We start from the raw sequence: 22,671 nt of genomic DNA, 5'->3' as shown, positions 1-22,671 counted from the left end.
AGATATTAAATCTTTTAAGGATTTTCTTACTTATGTTTTATATACTATGCATATTACATTTCATTACTAATTTAAAATATAATTGAGCGAAATGTACTTTACGATTGTTGTCAAATCAAGCATATGTATTTTATGGTTATTCTATTTTAACTTGTCGGAATTAATTACCGAATTTTGTTATATCAAAAATTGAATTATGAATCATAAATTGTCGTAATTAAAATTATAAGGATGTCATTTTGAAAATTATGCCTGGAAGAGAAATGAGATCGGGTGAACTGATAGTTGCGTAATAAAATTTTGGCAGTGTTTATTTTATTTCAGATTATGGATGAAACGTACAATAAATCATATGACGGGAAATGTTAATAAATAAATAAAATTCCGTGGAAATATGCACTGTGATAGAGACGCCAAAATTCTTTCGGGATATGATGTAAGTTTTCTTTCTTTTTTTGGTTGACCTATTTCAGGCATCATTTTTTCTTTTTTTCGTCGTTTTTTTTTGTTTCACGCTTTCCGCGTGGCACCAGGCAGTCATCAGTAAGCGTGAGCTGTAAAAAGAGAAATGCGTTGATCAAATATGAGAAAACGGAACAATGATCACGTGCACTTATGGAAAAATATTTAAATGAAAAAAATAATATTTGAGAAATCATAAATCTTTATGTCGATTAATCGCGCTTATCAATGCGACGTCGAGATAAGCTCAATTCTCGATTTATTATTTTTCCATAAGAGCCTAACTTCGAGATTTCTACTGGAGGAAGTGTACAAAGTGAATTGATATGCGACGTTTAAAATAAATGCGGGATTTTAGAGATGTCAAAGATTCTTGACATTTGCCATGCTCAGCAAGAATTCTCATTAATCTTCAAATTGTTATACGTATCCTCTCGTAGAAATCTTCGGGAAATTTAACAGAACGATTTCATGGAATTTTCATACGATGTAACGACAAAACAGATTTTTAGACGTCCTCGTTGTACGCGGTGTAATGTTTCGACTATACTGATGGCAGTTAGTCATTTATAAACACAATGTAAACACGGTATTATAAAGGCGTCAACATCAATCGCTAAATATGAGTCTAAATTTAACACAGCAAGCTGAAAACTGGTAAATTATAAGTGGTAACTTGAACTACTCTACGCGACATTTAATATATTGATATATTAGCTATACTACATCGAACAGAAATATTACACCGTGAACGAGGCCCCCCGGTACACTCGTCTGGGGGTATTCGAGACATATAAATATTCGACACACAAGTGTCTCTCACTGAAAAAACTCAAAATATGATATACACATTAGTTGAAAATATGTGTACATGAAAAAAAATGAGTAAAATGATGGTTCGTAAAATATAGGTTCTCAAATCATGTACAGACCAGGGATCCTCTAGTAAGGGATCAGACAATACGTCAACAGGCTGCGAATTGATTGCCGCCATTCGAGGGTCACTTCCGCTATCATATTTATTACATGCAATGCGTGTTAAGTAAATCTAATGGTAAAAATATTATATTACATAAATATAAATAATTATTAAAATATTTTACGTTATTTCCGAATATAATACAATATAAATTATTTAAGGTTAAACCATTGAACATAATAAACATTCGAATGGTTACTTTTGCATTAGAGTAGTACAGTTTGAAACTTCGCGCGGCGCGGGCGCGGCGCACGGCGCGCGGCGCGGCGCGGCGGTTGCTTTCGACTCTCAAATCTTAAAATGGCGGCGTATCCGGCGCGTTGTCCGATCCCTGGTACAGACCGTCGTGAGAGATGTTGATTGTAAAACAACTTTATGATTAGATGATTATGCTACCGATTACGTGAGGAATTAGGATGATGTTTCGTTAACGAAACCCTTCGGCTACGACGCTTCTGGACTGCCGCTCCTGTCTTCGGGGACAGCCGAGAACGACTAGTCGTTATGCTAAACGTCGCGTCGATCCCACAAGCGGTGAGTGCTATGGTTTGCGAATGGCAATAATCCTCGAGCGATACATACAATGATACATTGATTTTAACACCAGAAGATATACTAGCTTCTATATTAAGAAATCTTTGCATTGTTCTTTTCATATTTTTACTTTAATCACAAGAAAGTTAGATTTATAAAATTTATAAAATTAATAATAGACGCGTACGGATAATTTGATCGTTTCTCCTCCATCGATAACAAGATTATTAAAACTCTATAAGATTTCTAGCTATTCAAAAAGATATTTAACGAATTATAGAGTCACTTTGACGCTGAGGAGCAAAACTGAAACTCTTCTAGTGTTTACAAATAAATGCGGCAAATGTGCATCAAGCAACGATCGTAATTTGCGGAATGGAGCTTTTTTTTTAATCACTGTACAAATACAATTATTTCACCACTGGGGGCAGGCAGATATTGTCGGGCACGTACCGCGTGTTCGAGATTCTGTCAGCGGCTCCTCAGTCGGAGTAATGGCTCGGTAATTTAATAATTACCGCAAGGATTAGGGAACATTCTTGTAACGCATTCTGGGAAAAACATTTGGGAAAAAAACAGTCGAGTTAATACACGAGTGTAATCGGGGGGTTACGCGAGGGGGGAAACGCATTTTCCGACATGGGACTATCGATGTAACGGTAATTAACGAAAATGAAGAGACACGCGTGGTAGCCCAAGGGTTAAGAGGCCCGAATTCTCTCTCATTCAAACAGCCGCCGTAACACGGGCCTATTACGATGTGTATATACGCTGATCACTCATTTGTTACGTTCTACTTGCAGGTTAATAGCGAGTGTAATACGCTTTAAGTGACGCAAACGAGGACCGTATTCGGAATCGTGATGCGCCACCATCACTATCCCCGCCGACTCTGATTGAGATTATTGATTGTTTGACTTATTAAACGAGTGAATGGGGTGCGAGGGATTCAACACTTCGACCACTTTAATCTCTTATCGCTCACTTTTTTTCGCTTAATACGTGGTACGTTTATTATACCACGGGCTGGTAAAGTGAAATCGTGGAACTGGCTGCGAATAATAGTAGTATAACGCTCCTGAAATGATAGACATTCGTTTGCTGTAGCATCGGTCTCATATACATTAAATCTGCATCGGACACTCTCGGTTTTCAAATTGATAGAGTCGAGTCTGTCGTTAATCACTTGTCTTTGGTGAGATCTCAAACAGGATAGAAATAAAAAAACGCGTCTGAAAGGTGTCTGAAGGGTACTTGCAACGTTGAGGCACCTTTCGGACGTTTTTTAGATTTTTTTCTTGGTGTTTGTGTATGTTGTTCAATTTGTAAAAAAATTGTGTAAAAAAAATTGTTTGTCTTGAGAAAAGCACTCACTTGGAGATTAAGCAAGAATAAAATTTCGCAGTCTGTTTCGAAAAATGTGGAACGCGTTCAAAAAACAAACCTATACCCGAAATTTCGCCAGCTTAATTGGCACCAGGTGTTCTCAATTTCACAGTTCGACGAAGCTGATGGCACAGCCTGTGCCAAAATCATCAGCAATATCGCCGAGGTGCCAAATATCTCCATATGGCCGCGACGGTTGATATTTTCGATCGGCGTGACAAGTGAAAGGATATTCCGATCCGTTTTCCGACGTCACGACCGTCACGACTGACGATGACTTCTATCACTTAATTCATGCTCGAGCTAGCCGACTCAATTTTCGAGAGAAATTTAAAATTCAATGGTCACATGTTATTTCTTAGTTTTTTAAACTTTGCTTAAATTTCATACAATCAAATTTCATCGTTTTACGTTGAAAAAAATCTTTACATGTTTGGAAGAAAATTGATCGATTCAGTGATTAAAGGATAATTGTGAGAAAAGTTTTCGCCAGTAGAAACGTTCCCCTAAATGTTTAATGATGTCGATAATCGTGAAAAATTATCAAAATTTATACCGAGACTACGGCTATTCTACTGGTAAAAAGATAGACGGCTGAGTATGAGTTCCAATAGCTCACGTATATTACGAAAACGAATGGAAATGCAAAACACTTCTTGTGCGAAAAATATTTCGTCTTTCATAAGACGGTGTTTAAACTGTAATTTAATAATGTATGTTAAGTGCATGTTAAGAAAATGCATTATATTCTAGACTACTATGTCTTGCTATTTGACAATTTAAAATATTACATAAATTTTCAAAAATTTGTGAAATTATAGCTCTTTTGCATCTTATACAATACTAGTATATAATATTATTTTTTCTCAACTTTTTGGGATAGTAGTCTAGATTTACATGTGTATTTGCGATTACGAATGTCCTTTTAAGGAAATTAAAAAGCAATAGTAATCGCAAATATATTGATTACTGACTACAGGTTTTACAAAGAAAATTTTTATCAAGAAGCTATTTAAATATTTTACACGTCTTTTCTAGTTGGGTTAAAAATTCAAAATTTAAAATTTAACGCGTAGCATTAAATAGCCACGATATAGCGGAAATTTCGCAATGCTTCGACATCTTTTAATAGCATCTGTAGTCAGTGTTTGTCAACGACCAATGCCACTCCACGTCACATGAATTTGCGTAATCGTTATTTGCCACGACCGTATATTTTCATCTTTGAAACGAAATTGTCATCACTATTAAATACAATTTATTGCATTGTTATTAATTTATTAGTGGTTATAAATTCTAATAATTAAAATTGAGTTGGCATTGATCTTTGATCGCCATGAAAAAGAAACGGTACGTTATTCGAGCCAGAGGGCTAGTGGGCATACATACCGAAGGGCCTGAAGGGATGTCGGCTCCACAGATAGCTACGTTTAATTGGACTGAGATAGCTGTCCCTCAAAAAGAACGGTGTGCGGTATTGAGCGTAACTCGGAATATAGGGCGCGTAGCTCGGGTACCACCATGGGTCCCTAGTAAACGCACTGATGGGTGCCATTGGTGATGGTTCCAGGAGATCGAAGAACGGCTTCTTGCGCAGCAAGACCGACGGACGTGGCAATAAGAAGTCGTCGTCCACGAGATTACCTGCGCGCGAGACGAATTTAATTGGAATCGATTGCAGACTGGCTCGCGGGCGGTGCTGAGCTCTTGCCGAGGTAGATATTGTTTATAAATATATACTAGTTATGTAAGGCTGTATATATATGATTGTAAAGCAGCCTTCGGACTTCTCTTGTGCGCTAGAACGAAATATTATTAGCAGTGATTGTTTAGCAAATGCTCTATCTTTACGACCTACCAAAGCTGCTAGAATGAGGCAATCTCTTTATTTGTAAAATGAAATTTACTAGAGGGTTTTTAATGTTAAACCTCTTTTCATAAAAATTTAAGTGTAAATTTAAGTGCAAATAAAAATTAATCGAAAAATTCCATTTAAAAAGGATTATTAAATCTTTAAACTTGAAAAACAAAATTTGTGATTGTCTGGCATATGATCAAAAAACAGTAACTAATTCATTTCATTATCACTATTTTCCGATTTCTCATATTCCGAAAGGAAACGTAATTATAATAAATTAATAAAATTAAATTGTTACATTTTTTGCTACAATTTAATTTAATTTTCTCATTTATTAAAATTACACTATTTTACTGTTCTCATCATACAAAAATTAAAAAAAAAGTAATAACAATTAAATAAATTAATTTACATAAATATTTATATCTCACATCTTGCGATACTATATCTCACGTCGCGCATCGAAATTTTTATTATGATTTAAATGTGATTTTTTAAATTTGGATTTAAAACGCGGAGTTATACATGAATTGAATCGATCGTATATAAAGTGATAAATGTACACGATAACAGGTTCGTTTATCGAAATCGAAGATTAGAAATGTGAAACTTTTATGTTTAGTGTAAATTTTACAAGGTATTAAATATTTCGCGGCAGTTATAAATTCTTTGTTTTTTCGGCGGACAGCGGGAGGGGGTGGGGGCGTAGACCATTATGCGTAAACAAGGTTACCGCGCTATCATTTATACGACGACACTCGAGTCGGCTAGATGCTACACAATCCGCTCCATACTTTTACAAGCTATTATTTCTTAAATATAATTATTCCCTACGAGCAATTGATAACTCTATTAGTCCCTACGATTCACGACCTGCGATTAATGATTTATAATGCGGATCGAAATAACAGCTTCACTGAAATAGTTCTTCGCGCGATCTATAAAGAAAGAATTGATATAATAGACAATGTGAATTATAAATTATTGATTTATTGCAATAAATACGGGCGATAATTAAACTTTTATTTATCAAATTCTATAAGAATTTAGACTTAAGAGAAAGATTTTTATTTCGAAAACCGTATAATTATTTTACGCGTGTAACAAATTACTTGAATTATTGTTCAAGAGCCTTGATGGAACAACAACGGAAGATCAAGGAAAAGAGAATGCCGAGATTTATCCCGAAGGAAGAGCAAAATGAAGTGCGTGCAATCGTTTGAAGATGTCGTACAATGTATCGCGTGATCGTTATTACATTATAACAACCGTTTCGGGAGTGTCGATCAAAGTGTCGCGCGTAATTACCGTGTTGTGAATGTGTAAGTGCTACGTATGAGAGGAGGAGCAGGCCTGGGAGGCATCAGGCGACAGCGGAGCAACTTTGGGGTAAGTTTATTTTTTATATATTATTTGCTAGTTTAATTGTTTAATATTCCTTATTTTTTATTTCAATATTCTATTTGGATTTAAAAGAGGAAGAAACTTTTAGTCGTAAAATTAGAAGGTCTTATACTAGACAAAGAATTTTTTAAAAAATTGTATAATTATTTTAAATATCCACTTAAAGTATATAAATATAAAATTTAATGAGCTAAGTAGATATTTTTTTAAATATTAATTATTTTAAACGTTGCTATAATTTGGATTTTATATTTGTATGTTACAGGTTATCATCGTAGTTACATCTCCGCTGCTGCGCATCGGGGTCGGTGAGTCAAAAATTAATTTTTAAATTAAAGTGTAAAGTTGCGTTTTATACTCACCGTGAATATCGAACAATCGTTTCGTACTGAGCGGTGGGCTTAAGTGACGAGCCATAAGCGGTGATTTGCTCGGGTAGAGTCTGTCGATGTCCGCCAAGCGGTTCAGATGGTCAGTCCAAGCCTTCTCAGCGTCGAATGGTTTCGCTGTATCGTGTAATTTTGCCATTTGTGAGAATGAAGGCAAAAATCAATCGATTTACAATTTTGCTCGTATGTTTCTTTCGACGAATGCGCTGCCAATCAACACCTTTCGTAATTGATTCAGATACTAAATTTTTTAAATAATTTTAAAATAATGTCAGCTACATAAATTATTCAAATAATTTTGCTGAGATATTTAAAATTATTCTGCTAGTTCAAAATTAATCTGGTGCATTCGCATTTCGTCCAAAAGGAAAGAAATATATCGATCAATTTATATAACGTCGAGAATCCGCGAAAGACTTATATTATCTTGACTTTTAACATGCAAATATTGTATATAGATATTTGATAGATATTGAAATATTAATCCCGAATAGTTTACGAAAAATATATCGGAGTTCTCGTCGTTAGGTTTATTTCAACAATACTGGCAAGCGCATAGAGGAATAATGCAATTAATTTTAAGAACTTATTAAAATATTACAGATAAATTAAATTATTTAGTTAGCTATATCATAATTACTATGGCATATGCACAATATCTAGAATCTTTATATATATTTTTTATATCTATTTATATATTTTATATATTTTTCTTGATTATATAAAAATTACTAAAAATATTACTAATATTACTAAAAATGTAAAGTATAATATATGTATATGATAAAATCTATATATACGTGCGTCAATACGTACAAAGTTCCTTTTTGCGCTGCCAGGAAAAATATATTGAAGAAAAAAAGACGCGGATTAATTTAAAAATATTTCTGAATTATGTATCTAAGTTGGGTAATATATATCTTTCTTTTTTAAATTAAGATTATCAAAATTAACGTAACAGTAGTATAATATTTCTTAATACTCGATGAGAAAGTTAACATAACATCTCATATTCATTCAATTCGCGAATGTGCTTTGATTTTTCTGATAGGTAAGTAACTTTTAAGATCTATTTTGGCGCCTAATAGCATATATCAGTTTGATTGAATTCGTTTGCATATGGCCTAAAGTTTGCCAAATTGATATCTATTTTTACGTTCCATTTTCTCTTCTCTTAGTGTTTTAGCGAATAGGCGTTTTATCTTTTAATTACTTGTGCAATATATCCGCTTTCGCAATAATAATAATTTTATATTAAGCACATATATATACATACATACATCATGCATGAAACAGCAAGCATTATTAAGTTATGATAAACTACTAAATTAAAATACATCGGGAACAATTTGTCATAAGTTACTTTTATACGAACATATTGTTCAGTTTTGAAAAAATTACTAGTTACACACACTAATGCATGCATGCATTTTGTTATTTCTGCGTTTAATTAGCGAATGACGGTTCTTTAAAATATAATTAGCGATGAGTTTGAAACTTTGATTTGCGATACACTAACTAGACGAGCTCTGTTTCAAACTTTCACTTAAAGTTATAATTCGGTTTGCCTATAGGAAATGCGGGAAGTTAAAATGCTAGGGTTTTGTCCCTGTTTTTTATATCGTTGTAAGCCGTGCGCGTCTAACTATCAAGTGTCTTCTATGCTATATCATAGAAAGTCTATTATCGAAAGCTGGCGTAAACTCGCGTCACACATGAGCCTGTGTGTAAAAAAATCAGCGCTGTCACAAAAAATAGCATGACGTCACGTAAAGTGAAAAAAAGCATACTAACCTTGTGGAAAAAAGCTGCTTCAAAAAGTCGGTGACAGAAAAAATCTGCGGCGGTTTGTAAAAAAACGGTTCGGTTATCAAAATTCGTAATGGAAAAGAAATAGAGAGACGGTGATCTGTACTGCTAAAATGCTGCTAAAATGCGATTCAGATGCCTAATTATGAGCTATGACGGCTAAACTAGAGCTCGCCAAACTTTCTTTTTGTGATTATTAATCGTGTGCTCGGTCACTACTATTTAAGCTAGTAAAAGCTTGGCACTAGCAGTAACTATCGATATCATAAAGCTATCAATTTTCGACTGCTTTTACTTTACAACGTACTACAACTATTGCTGAATATTAGTTGTAATTCGTATTTTGCACGTTTTATTAGTAAATTTATAATCTAACTTAAATATTTGCTGCTTACTTAGTACAATTTTGCTTCGATAAAATGATAATCGATATATTAATATAATTTTATTTCTCCATTGTAAATCTTTTACCTTACGAATATTGTGGCTATGATAGTTTTCCCCCGTTATTAATGCTGCACTAATAATTTATCAACTTTCTACTATTTGTCATAAGTCAGTTAATCTATCACACTGCCTAAGCTTTCGAAGCTTGAATAAGTTACGTAAAATCCTTCGTTAAAGATCGATACGTACTAAAATCCAGGTGTGCAATCCAACGTAAACTATGTACAGTATTCGTGGCGATCCTCTATGACTATTGCGAGTATTGCGACGATCCGTATATACGTCCATGTAATCATCATAGATTAGCAGTCGTTAATTATGCAATTCCAGTCATGACAAAATTATGTTTGGCGGAGGTGGCTCACTTAAAAGCTAGAAAAGGGGTTCTAAAGAGGTTGGGGATCGACAATTAACGAAAGAAAAGTACATGCCATATCCTGAAAAAGATAGAAATTTCTGGATCTGGTTGTAATTAATTGCACGTTAATTTGTCCATTGTTAGTAAATACGCGTGCATGTATTATTGCCGATTAGAGCGTGTATTAAAAAGAAACTTTCGATTTTTCTACGCGCATCACCCTTGGATCTCCCATAATCTCAATTTATACTGGATCATAAAATCTGTTCTTTATGTTTATTGCGATATAATGCACAAATAGTAATGTAAGTAAAATTGAAAAGTGTACGCTGTCAACGGCAGTTTCAGTAAATTACATCGGTGTAAGTGTACTTTTGTGTGTATATTTGTAATATTTTTTTTACTGCATTTGTACTACGATAGGAAGGAGTTGGACAATTTTAATGGGGAGACAGGCGACGATGTTGTGTTTGAAAAATCGGAAGCACGAATTAGAACGCGCAAGCGTCGAGAGAAAATTTCCAGCTTTTTCAAGTTTTGGCGGCCATGTTTCGATGTCAGTTTATTTCTTCATCAAAATTTTTTCGAAAAGGAAAATTTTTCCGCACATCACTCTTCCGCCGGCTCTGCTCAAATACGCGTGTATTGTCCCTTTCCGACAGAACTACCATACGTTTATCACACACTCTGTGCCAATCGCAATTCCACTTTGTTATCACATAATTATTTACTAATTTACTGTATGATTGCGTACAATGCTGCTTAAAGTAGCGCATATGATAATCAGAAAAGTCTGCTTTTCCACCGCTTTATCCCATTTTCAATTTGCTGTTTTATATCTCCTTTTTGGCTCATTCGGTTTTTCGCAATCAAGCTGCGACCTCCACCTCAGCTGTAAGAGTTAAGGATTCCTGAATACTGCATGTTCGCACCCTGTCCTTATGAGTGTCTCATATTATATTAAAAATAAAAAAAAATAGAATGCAAAATGCGTTATAAAAATTGTATAAAAAGAAATGACTATTTTATTGATTTTTTAGCTGTCGTTTTTATAAAGAACACAATATGAACGCAATAGATCTTTTATTATATTCAAAATAAATTGCTTTTATATAGACTAAAATGATAAAAAAAACGATTATTAATAAATATAATAAAATATTATATTTATAACGATAAAATAAACTAAGTTCATTGTTGCACATTTTACAAATTTTGCAATGCTATTTAATATTATTAGGCTGTAAAAGAAATAAAAAATAGAGAAGTAAAATATTTTGCAATAAAAATTCTTTTGATAAAAAATTTATTTGTCTTAAATTTATTTGTAGAGTTAGTCTAATAGGTTTTTGTTGCACTCTCGTAAAATGTCGAATTTTTTATTTCGGTTTTCAATCGCAATGGCTAATGTTTTAAAACTTTATGTTCTTTTTTTGGTGGCGCGTTTTTATCCGTGAAAAATCGCGATGTTCTTTCGACTATCTTAATATATTGAAAGAAAGGAAGGGAGAGAAAGGATGTGTATTGGCAATGCTCAGGATTGCGATATGAGATTGTTTTATATTATCAAAAAGCGACTGACATTTTGTAAGTAATAATAAATTAGTAATTGTAAGCTGTAAACCGATCCCAGGTAGCAAGCACATGTCATTTTGACGTTAATTGACGTCAAAAGACGTCAAAATGACAGAGTTTTGACGTCAATTGACGTCAAAATGACGTGTGCTTGCTACCTGGGATGTGTATACGTGATTTTATTTAATTTCATATATTTAATTTTTATACAAAATTATCTTGTATTTCGTGATTAAAAGTACACATGCTCTAAATGATTGTGCACACTAATATTTAACTTATTTTAATGTTTAAACTATTGCGCGAATAAAATATAATCAATGGTTAGATGAAAAATATGCAAAAATATGATTACAGTAATGAAAGTAAAATTACTTAAAAATTTCATTATTTATTAACCATTTTGTCTCTCTATAACATTCCACGTTACAACAATTATATTAATCCATTTTTAATTAAACATCACATTTGATTGCAATTAATAAAACCGTTATAAAAAAATTAAAAGGTCACGGCCTAATATTTTTAAAAAAGCATTACATTAACGATTGCAAAAGTTACGTGGAACAATTTTATTAGACATTAAAACGCTAAGCAATTATTTGCTTCCTTCTATGGGTGATGCATATGTGTGTATAGTGCGATGTGATATTCATAAATGTGAGGAATAAGTGGGATTATTGAGATTGTGCATGACATTAGTTAATCGTGTTTCGTAAGCAATGACGTCGCGCTCGGGAGGTGAGCGCGATTCGCTCTTTGGTCTCCCACTTTCGGGAGATCTGTTGGCGTCTAAGGTCACTCAAATCGATGATGCGATTCAGTATGAACCACTTGTTGGGTCTAGCGCCTGGAAATCAGAAAATCAGAATCTCTGCTCAGCGGCGTGCGAGACCGCGCAAATCGACAATGATACCCCACTTTGATAACTCTGAATCGTTACTGAACATACGACGAGGTAGGAAATGCACTTTCTCTCTAGAGACGAGTCACAGGGTGGCACCTCGGGCACGACACGTATGATCCACGTGTGATCCATGATCGATGGAACGGTGAACGATGAACGATGATCCGTGATGCTTGAATGCTCGATTCAAATTAGGCATGATATCAATAATGGTCGATCCGTTGATAGAGTTACTCGTTGAAATTAGATAGTTAATTTGATTATTAGAAATATGCGATGATTGGAATGAGAAAATTTGATACATTATTACAACGGAAAAATATTTCTTTTATTTATTTGATCGTGCTGAATAACGAAAATTTAGAAGAATCAATTTCTTCAGAACTGATCATTTCGATATTATTCTGATGTTTTCTTTATTTAAGATGACAAATTATATATATGCGCTAGAGTGATTTCAAATTTATTAAATTAGAATATTAAAAAGCTGATATGATAATGAAAGGCAATGTTAACTTAATCTAGGAAAACTTGAGGCGATTGGAAAACTTGTCACAATTCGAATATCGAATGTATCAAATATTATATTGAAATTACAACATATAGTTTTGATTAATTAAATATTTTGTTGAAACTATTACCCGCCTCAAGTTTTTCTAATCGTGTTTATTTTATATGATGGAGTATTTCATCGTAAGTTTATGTCATGTCGATCTGAGTTCGGTCTCGATCAATCGATTAGGATTCAAAGACAGGGATGTAACTCTGAAGTGGAGCGTCGCGAGGCAGAGAAGTCTTCAGATATTGAAACATATTGTACATATATTTATACGTACGTAAATGTGTTCTCATATAGCGATATAAGTATAATAACTTAGATACAAAGAGAGACGCGTAAAATAATTAGTATTACACATGGCGTATGGTATGAAGGTAGACACGATTATTATTACGATTTACAGTGAGACTAAACAAACGGTCTGATTGACATCACGTACGTCCAAAAAGTGCATACGCATTTTACACATATCGGAGTAGTAGCGACACGTGGCGTAAAGTCGGGGTTTGGGGGGCGAGGTTGGGCGGGTGGAAGGGTGGCAAGTCCGTGTTTGATAGGTTCTTTTATCCTCGGTTAAATTATGCAGGCAAGGTGGAGGGGTAAGAATGTGATGTACGGTACCTCTCCGGGGAGGCGTTTCTGGCTTCTGAGAAAGGCCCGGAGAGTCGCGTGTGCGTGCGTAAGATGCGACGATGTCTTTCTCTCGAGAATGATTGTTCATTCCGCTTGTATTTTTTTTTTCGTCCCCTTTAGAACGCCGGCCAGAAGCCAAAAGCACCGGGTTATACATCGAGAACTTAATCTAGGAAGGTCCACGAGAACAAGTGTAGTTATCTGTTAACACATTGCGGTAACGGTACGCCTTGGTGATTTTCATAATCCATTCTCTGCGTTCATGCTTTTTCTCGTTTCTTACGATCGCGTTTTTCGGTTCTACTCTACTTCTGCTCGTTCTGTTTTTCATCGCGCTTCTTGTCTCCTATTTTTTTTCACGTTTTCTCTCTCACATTCTCTCTTTCTCTCTCACTTTCTCTCACTCTCTCGCTCTCGTTCGACATCGAGGTATTATAGTAGTTTTCGTTTCGTTTCGCGCTTTCGATTTTTTTTTTTTCTAAGACGTCGTTCACTCTCTTTTGGACTCTTTTGGTCACAGTTTTTTAGTACGTACCGGGGGTGAAGCGTTCTACGGGTTTGTACTGATGGGGATACAGCTGCCTTGGCGAGTAGCCGTAGATCTCACGGTGCACGGGTAAATACCTGGAAGAGAGAGACAAAAACGTAATCTCGTTAATATTTCGCAAACCTGGAACGCATAGATACTTAATTCATAATAAATTCATAATAATTTAACACTCATTTCCGAGTTTCTCTCTTTGCTTAAATAAAATATAAAGAGTTATTAAATTATACATATACATATTTAATCATTATATTGATTATTATTACTACAAAGTAGGACTAAAATTTCGCAAAGTAGGCCGACACAGATATATTTCCGTATTTTTGGATGTCTGCCAAGAATCGATATACAAGACATAACTAGAATACATTCGTTGTATAAATAATGTGTGTCTAAACATACTGAAAAGAATGCGATAATACGATTCTGTCTTGTATTTTGGCATTCTGTAATTTAGCTAATTTTAATAAATCTTGAATTTAATAATTTTAATAAGTCGCTAATCATCTTATCCGTGGCGATAAACGATGACGAACGAGAAGAAAATAATTCGCGTACACACCTGTATCCGGGAACATTAATACGGTCGGCTGCGTGAATCGGGTTTTCGTAGATTGATTTTCCAAACGGCCACGAGGTGGAATGCAGCTCAGGAAAATCCGAGCGGAAAATGCCGCGGGGCCTGTGAGTGTGCTCGGGAGCTCTGATGTCGTCAGTGCCTGTTTTTATTTCGATTTTTATTTAAAAAAAATTCTTTCGATGTTTTATACAGTGAACAGCGTACGATATTAAAATTAAATAAAGAGTACATGGCATGAACAACACCTGATGAAGTGATGAGCTAAACGTACGTATCTTGAATTGATTAAACGCCGCGTAAAAAATGGATATATGACAAAATACATACGCAAGAAATTTTTAGAAAGTTTACGCATCTTGCTTTTTATACGTGGAAAACTCTGTACAATTAATATAAATTCAGAGCGCATATTTATTGGAAATTCGAAGAGGTACAGACAGTTTTATACGCGTGTGAAGTGAACGTCTTATACCTTTCAGGGCCCGTACGTAACTCTGCCAAAATTTCGCCTTCCTTGTGATGGGCTCGTTGCGCCCGATCATATCGAGATTGCTTCTGAATCGCGCATCCATTTTGCCACTCTACTGAACTGTTAACCACACTCGTTCGCTGTAATAAGGAAAAAAATAAACAGATAATTAGGTTGCATGTGATCCTCGCCGAAAAAATAGCTAGATTCACGAGTCGCGAGGATACGAGCGAATACAATTTTGCGAGAGTATTTATAGAAGTTCCTAATCGTTCAATTCTTTGTAGGAATCGCTTTTCCTCGTGTGAAAATGTAAAGACTGTCGTACATGTAAAGATCGCTGAAAAGTTTAAAGAACATGCAACATATTCCCAATTCAAATCATCAGTTTTTATCAAATTCTAAAATAGTTTAGACATTGATTAATTGGTAAATAAATTTTTTAATTTATGTTACTTCGAAGAATTTTAATTCGAATAATTTAATATTGTAAAGAAGAGGGTTTAATTAAACTTTTATTAAAGAAAAGTACAGTAAATAAATTTTAAAATATAGGAGAATGTGACAATTATGCGTATAAAGATATATCTTTTAGCGTTTTTACTCTAAAAGTTTTCTCTTTCTCTCAATTTCTTGCACGTATAACGTTTGCAATAGTAATTTATTAAGTTGCAAAAAAAAAACGGGTCACAGATATGGAAGAACTTTAGAAATTAAGAAATTCATGCTAACAAATTTTATATCGAGAAAGCTTTGACTATTTTATTTTTGAATAGGATAAAGAAATATTATAAATTACCAGAGGTTTGTTTTAATACAATCGAAAACAATGTTTCTATGAGGGAGGTAATAAGCGCTATACAAAATTCTTGTGGCCCAAGGTGATTGCATAAGCCACCTTAAATTTAACGACTTGCGTAGGTGCGGCTGTGCTTTTTTAACCTTGCTTCAGTAAACTGTGCACCATTTCCGCAATCCATTATCATGACGCAGTCAATCCCTTTATTTATTCACGATATAATCCTGCCAGATGAATTCGTATCAACCCTAGTTTAATTTTCTCTTTCTCTCTCCGTCTTCTAATGTCACTTCTTTTAATTTGTTAATAAAAAATGTTTAGTAATATTAGGAGATATGAGAAAAGCTAATACGAAGATATAAATCAACTTATTTTTATCTATATAGCATTATTTTAATATTTTTCAAATTGCACAAAAATTACTATAACACTATAACGTTGTTTTTAAATTGAACTGACGAAATGATAAATTGATGTCGTCAAATTCAGATTTGTAATTCGAAAATTGTCACTTAGTCGCGTCTCGCTTTCGATCGCGTGAGAAAGCAAGATTGGTTTCTTGCGTTGGCCAATAGTAGCCCGACACAAAACGGGAGCGTCGTTTTTCTTTTTGTTGACGCAACGGATACCGCTAATTTTAGCGTCACGCGTACTTTATAGTCGCCCTGGATCGCCCGAGCGGTTTCACAGATATTCCTGTTTCATTCTCGGCGGGAATGACTGAAGGTCGTGAAGATGAAGTGAAAATGGGGTTACCCCGTTGTGTTAGTCTTATTTAAAACATATATATGGCTTATTTGTATTAAGTGCATGTACGTGCGATATGATTTCGGTACGTGACATTTATGTTTTCAATATAAATATCGGAATTATTGATTGCGTTTTTTCTTATAAAATAATATCAAGATTATAAAATTCTGACACTGTTATCTTGATTGAAAATTAGTAGCCATCTAACTGTTTATATATATGTACACTTTGTAGAAAATATGAAACAGTTGATTGTTTCTTGTTTTCAATGGGCATAAATCTTGAAGATAACGTTGTCAGAATTTTATAATCTTGATATTATTTTATAAGGATATATTATATATTTTTTTTATATAACATGCGTAATATGTGTAACAGCAATTTAATTAAAACATTTTTAGGAAAAATTGTATAAAAGTTGGGAGAATTAATTTTTGATTAATTTTTTCGAGCTTTTTATAAAGCAAGTTAGTTGAGCTGTCGCATTGAACTCTGCAACACAATCTCTGAGCATTTTGAAAGCATGCGAGGGGAGTGGGCAGGTCCCCAAAGCTTTCGTGATTTGTTCTCCAGTCTGCATTCTCGAGTAAGCAAAAAGGAAGGCGTCGCGGCGCCCACAAGCGACGCGCCGCGCCGTAACGCAAGAGTCCCGGATTCGCACCCGCGCGGCCGCTATATTTAGGCTGCCCGGGCCCCGGTCCGTTTTTAGTTGGTAACAGGTGGAAGCGTCGAGAGAGAAGTCGCGCTCGAGGCAGCATAGTCGACGAGTCTCCGTCTGACTTTGACCGATTTTCGCGAACCCCCATTGGAGACTCATGGTACCAGTATGTCCCGACGATAATGACCTCGTAAAATCCCTCACAGTCATGGCGATTCCAGCACCGGACCTCGACGAACGCATGTAATACGAATTTGCGCTTTTATGATCTCGAATCGTTACGCCTTGTGCATATCGTGGAGATTACGTTATAAATATCTGGAAAACTGAATTTTTTTATATCAATTTGAAAATATCTTTCTAAAAGATGTCTAGAATACAGTGATAATGTATCGGTTAGCTAGGTGTAAAAAGAAATCTCTGAAATTATATGTTTAGAATCTTAATCCTTTGACATGTTGCGTCGTACCTACTTCCACTAGATCGTCCGAGAATATCTTGACCTTAAAATCGCATCCGCGTGAAAATGAATCGAGCCACGAGTGTTTGACACGCTAACCAATTTGCGCAGATTTCTACGCCAAAACGTTGAATTGAAAGAAATTTATCAAACATTTCTAAAAACTAAATATTACATGTAATAACAAGGAAAATAAATATAAATTGAATGATGAAATGAGAATCTCGCGGGAAATCGGATTTTTATCGCATTTATTAAGCGACGTAAAAACGCCGAAAAAACACAGTTGAAAGATATAGACGCGTGGTAGAAATACACGCGGTAGAGAAGGTAGATTAAATCCTCATCCGGACGAACGTGGTAATCTAGATGGCTTCTAAAAATATATATGGCGCGGTCAAATCATCTGGGACGTAGATCCAAAAACTGCAATACGTTCCCCTATCCGTACAGCCAATTTGAGAACCAGGTTAATTATCGTTGAAATAACTTTTAATTAGTAGACTACTTGCTTGTTATAAATGAAGAAAAATTAATCTGTCACACGAATAGTTATATGTAACTATTAATCGTTTATTTAACGCGATTTGTGAACGTTAATTTTCATATGTAATATATATAATATGAGTTTTTACTAAAAATCGAAATTAGGCATAGGTTATTGAAACGATATTTTATCAATAGTTTTTGATAGAAAAATAATATTAATTATTTTTGTATTTTTATCAGAAACATTTACGCATAAATTAAGATTCCGTAATTAGAATACCTTTGCCTCTTGTTATTTAATCAAGCTATTATATGATTTATTGTACGCGAAAATACAAGAATTCGCATACGCGTGTCTTACGAATCATTGCGTTATACGTGCCATGAAAGACGCGTGACGAATTAAATAATCAAGAGGTTTGGCACTCTCTCGCTAACACGTGCGAAGCTTTAGTTGACCCTCCCAATGCGTTGCAAGAGGATTACGGTTTACGACTGCGCTTCCACCTGTCGTTCTAACATTCTTGGCTGAAAATCCCGCGCTACCCGCGCCACGCGACCTCGTAAGATAGCCAAGCTTGACATAATGCAGCTTGATTAAATAATAATACATTATATGTCCGGTTGAAGTAGAATTCACTTTGAATTAATTCAAAAACTTTAGTCATCTATAGAATAAGCTGTCTTACTTTATCATTTCGAGTAACTTTTCTCATGACGAATTATATTAAATAGTTACTGGACGGCTTCCAAAATCATCTTTCTATATTAGTAAGATATGGTAATAAAATTATTTACATATGACATGCACTATTTGAAGCTGTACAGTAAATACTTAATTTTTGCGTTTGCAGTAAAAATTTTCTAGCTGATAAATTTACTCATTCATATTCACATACATGCAGCTTTAAATTTAATTTAAGGCTTTTTTAATCGTTGATAATTAAAAAATTACTATCTTGTTATTATCTTTAGAGAAAAATTCTTTCTATTAGAGAATATAATATTGCATAATCAGCATTATTATTAAACGCTATATTGCACGATTGTATTATATTAAACGATTATTTTCAGAAAATGAAAGTACTTCGTACACGTGGCTGAGTTAGAAAGTGTTAGAAACTGACGTTGGCGACTTGGCAGGCGGGCGATCGAACGCGAATTTCTTAAGTGCGTACGCTTCTTTAGACTCTGCGGAGCTCGCGTGACTTGTTAAAAGCCCCGGGAATCCGCGTGACGGTCTCGTAGGAAATCACGCGGAGGGAAACTTTCGCACATCGCGATATATTAATGTCGAAACTTTATCGGCACCACGCAGAAGACCAGTGTATGTTACGTGATACGCAAGTAGCTGTGGCGTGGGAAGTAGTAGCGGCCATTCCGGTCAGACAATGTTCCAGCCGATGCGATGACATTAAGTGGTTATCATTGATCATTGTACGCGCAAGTTTTTATTACGTGGGTCTTAATTTAATGCACTGTTTACGTAAATGTTTGTTCATGTTTTTCGAGTGTATATAATTACTGTAGGCTTACATACGAGAGACATAATTTCTAGTTAGAAATCTTATTCCATCATTCTGCACATAGCCGAAATTAATAAGTATCGTCGATAATCAGTTCTTATTACATCAAAAAAAGTTATAACATAGAAATAACTAAAGATTTATTTGTTATTGTTTTATTCGTTAATTTTTAATTTAATATAAAAAGAAAGGATGACAAATTTTTTAATAAGTCCACTTTTGATGCGCTTTTACGAATAGGGATAACGAGAAAAATTTCACACAAATAAGACAAGAAGATGGTAGTAGAATTCTAAATTTTATATTACCGCAGTTTTGAGAAATTAGTCTATTGCATTAGGTAAAGTCTATTTTAAGCTAATGCTAGGAACGTGTTTTTTCGGGATGTTTAGATAAACAAAATTAATTTCTAGATTAGATCTCACTTGTTGTGACAGAGCGATTGACAGATCGCTTGGATGTCACGTTTATAACAGTGTTAAATTTGATCTTGACGCGATCAGAAAGTAGTGACGCTACACAATCCGGTCAGACGTACCGTTTAAGTTAAGCGAGTCTTACGATACTTTTCCTTCTAGTGACAAAACGTTAAAAGCTGATAGAAACGTAAAGCTCGCATCGCATTTCTTGATTAATAAGCAAATTGTTTTGAGTTTTAACAGTAGAAAGGGAACGGTTATAACAGACGTGCATCGGTCTTGGCGGAACGCGCGGATCGGCTATTCTCGGCCGGCGGTATAAATACGTGATCGCGCGCGCGCTCGCGTTATGTAAGCTTTAACAAATCGTTGCCAATTATTATAAACAATCCGGCACTTGCAGGCGATTGGAATAAGCTCGACGACCGTTAGGCGTGGCGCACTTGTGCTGCACCGAGTCTCAAATTGGTATTGCAATAAAAAGGAAACCGTAGACGACGCGTACCGGCCATTGCCAAGTTTCGCTTTCACGAAATTAGAATTCACCGGAGGCGGAGGCGAGAATACGATCGGCACGAAGAGCGGGGACGATAAATTTCCGACGTTAACAAGGACCGCTTTAAAGTCGTCGTATTCGAGAGATCGTGCACGAGGCATCTTAACTTTTTGTGTCCCAAGCGGTTTTTCGTAATGAAATCATCATCTATTAAGAGCAGATTGTTTTCATAGGTTCTTGTAAATCTCTAAATATACTTTTCAATAGATTTTTTGCAAACCAATTTGTGTTTATTATTTGCGATCGATATCTTTCAGTAACTGAGTAATATTATAGTTTCGTAATATCGTGGCAATATTAAATTTATAGTTAAATTTATAAAAATTAAAGATTTATTCTTCTTTGAACTTTGAGTCTTAAGAAAAAAATAACTATACTTTTAATCAATGATACCGTTGAACATCTGTTAGAACACGTATATATCTCACGTATATAATCTCACATTTTCTATTATATAATAAGATATATCAAGTCGATGAAAAAAAATATCAATGCCACACGCATATAGGATATAAAAATAAAATTTGTTTCCGTCAGGGGGATAAATTATCGAATAATTGAATAATCTCTCATAATGCAATCAACAAATTTTTATTTAGAATGCAAATGCATTTTTACAGAAAATTGACAATAACGCGTGAGTGTTAAAATGAAAAAGTAGGTACATATTACGCAAGTACAAGTTCGTGCTATTTATCTGTCTTTCTGAAAGGCTCGCACACTTTTGCGCGATTGTACTCGATTTTAAACATACAGCTGTCAGAGAGAAACGTCATTTTAAATGGCAACGAGGTAGCAATTTAGTCACGCAAAGCAAAAATAGTGTTCTAGACGTGAGATCACGAATGAGGTCGCGATTATGCGTAACTGACAGCGCTCTTCTGAGTAAAGATAACATATATTAAAATAACATCGAGCAATTATATTGACCGATGAAATAAGGCTGAAATCCTGAATTTCGAGATGATGAATCTCGAATCAATTTATTGTTACAAAGTCTTGATGAACCCTGATGAGTTTGACATAATGACAGAACTAATACTCCACAATCTCTTTGTTTATTATTTTTTACTATACATTAATGTCATATACATCAAGAACGCGTTAATTAAAATTATTAGTCTAAATTTGCTTTATTAATCTATAAGCCTTCGATAAATTAGTGACATTAGTTTGTGAATACAAATACTCGTAAGTACACACATAAAAGAACAGAATAAAATGTAGAAAACATGGTTGACAGTTAGAACATGATTAGCACGCAGTCTTGCGTGGGTGGGTTAGTGGAAGAGCGAGTTCCTACTAAAGATATGCGACGTAGTTTCGGCAGCGCAGGAGGACCACGTCTGACCAGGCGCTTCTTTCTTCACTGTCGCACAGTAGATCGCGGACGCGTTCGGTAAAACGCGTTAGAAAATCGCGTCGTTTTTCACGCGATTGAGGGAAAGTCTCTTGTTCCTTCTTTAGGTAGGCACTCACAATGGCGCTTGTATCGCACCTCCCTTTTTGCTACCCCTTTCTCGATTCATCGTAGCTAAAACTTTTCCCCGCGGCTTCCGTTATTCGTTTTTCTCTCTCTCTCTCTCTCTCTTTCTTAGAAAAAAGAAAATTTTGCACCTGTCTCAGTCGGAGAGAGAAAGAAGGAAAGAAAGATATAGAGAGAAAGAAAGTAAGAGAGAGAAAGGATGTAGACCTTTACCTATAAGTATTTTTGGACGACCGTTCGGTTCGGGGATTGGACCTTAGACTGGGCTGCTGCCGCCAAAAGTGTGGACTAGTATACCGTTGGTGGTGTACACGGTGGCGCCGATCTGGCGACGGGATCCGGGATAAGCCACGCGACATTTATGGCACAACCCCCGCCAACGAGAGACGATTGGTCGAACGAGACCATCGTGGGAAGGAAGATGAGGGAAAGACGGGAAGAGAACAGAATGTGCGCGCCGCAGAATCCACTAAAACTTGCCCTCGTCGCAACTCGATGCAAGTTCGTTTGCACTTGAGATTACGTTTCGGATTTAAGATGTTGGTGTACATGAATATCTTGTACCTAAGGGGTGGAAAATGCCTCACGAGTTCTGAGAACATTGCGTAGAAACATAGCGGCGTTATATAACG

At 35.1% G+C, this 22,671-nt stretch overlaps 1 protein-coding gene across 6 annotated transcripts; it reads right to left on the bottom strand.

Moving 5' to 3' along the window:
• Positions 1-293: 293 nt before the first annotated feature.
• On the bottom strand, positions 294-22,400 carry Mf (myofilin). Of its 6 annotated transcripts, XR_011717485.1 has the most exons (9): positions 22,253-22,400; positions 14,900-15,036; positions 14,410-14,566; positions 13,836-13,924; positions 6,986-7,129; positions 4,751-5,005; positions 2,961-3,053; positions 2,429-2,526; positions 294-554 (listed from the first exon to the last, which is right to left on the bottom strand). XR_011717485.1 is itself a non-coding variant. In XM_071699889.1 (8 exons), the coding sequence occupies exons 2-7, from the start codon at positions 14,997-14,999 to the stop codon at positions 2,971-2,973; spliced, it is 828 nt and encodes a 275-aa protein (XP_071555990.1). In that variant the 5' UTR covers positions 15,000-15,036; positions 22,253-22,400; the 3' UTR covers positions 294-554; positions 2,961-2,970. The 6 variants fall into 6 exon arrangements, 4 of the variants coding, with proteins under 4 accessions (XP_071555990.1, XP_071555992.1, XP_071555991.1 ...); XR_011717486.1 differs by lacking the exon at positions 2,961-3,053; XM_071699889.1 differs by lacking the exon at positions 2,429-2,526.
• Positions 22,401-22,671: the final 271 nt, after the last annotated feature.

This window comes from Temnothorax nylanderi, unplaced genomic scaffold (assembly GCF_030848795.1).
Source record: "Temnothorax nylanderi isolate EJ_2023f unplaced genomic scaffold, tnyl_v1.0 TNYL_tig0020_pilon, whole genome shotgun sequence".
Classification (NCBI taxonomy): Eukaryota; Metazoa; Arthropoda; class Insecta; order Hymenoptera; family Formicidae; genus Temnothorax; species Temnothorax nylanderi.
The sequence above is the reverse complement of the archived record's forward strand: the minus strand, read 5'-3'. Positions and strand labels throughout refer to the sequence as shown.

Bases quoted from the DNA above. Each gene is read 5' to 3' on its own strand.
- Mf (XM_071699889.1), bottom strand. From the start codon at position 14,999: ATGGATGCGCGATTCAGAAGCAATCTCGATATGATCGGGCGCAACGAG. The intron at 7,130-13,835 runs GTACGTACTAAA...TACACGATACAG, and splicing joins CGTAGAACGCTTCACCCCCG to CGAAACCATTCGACGCTGAG. The intron at 5,006-6,985 runs GTGAGTATAAAA...TCTCGCGCGCAG, and splicing joins ACGATTGTTCGATATTCACG to GTAATCTCGTGGACGACGAC.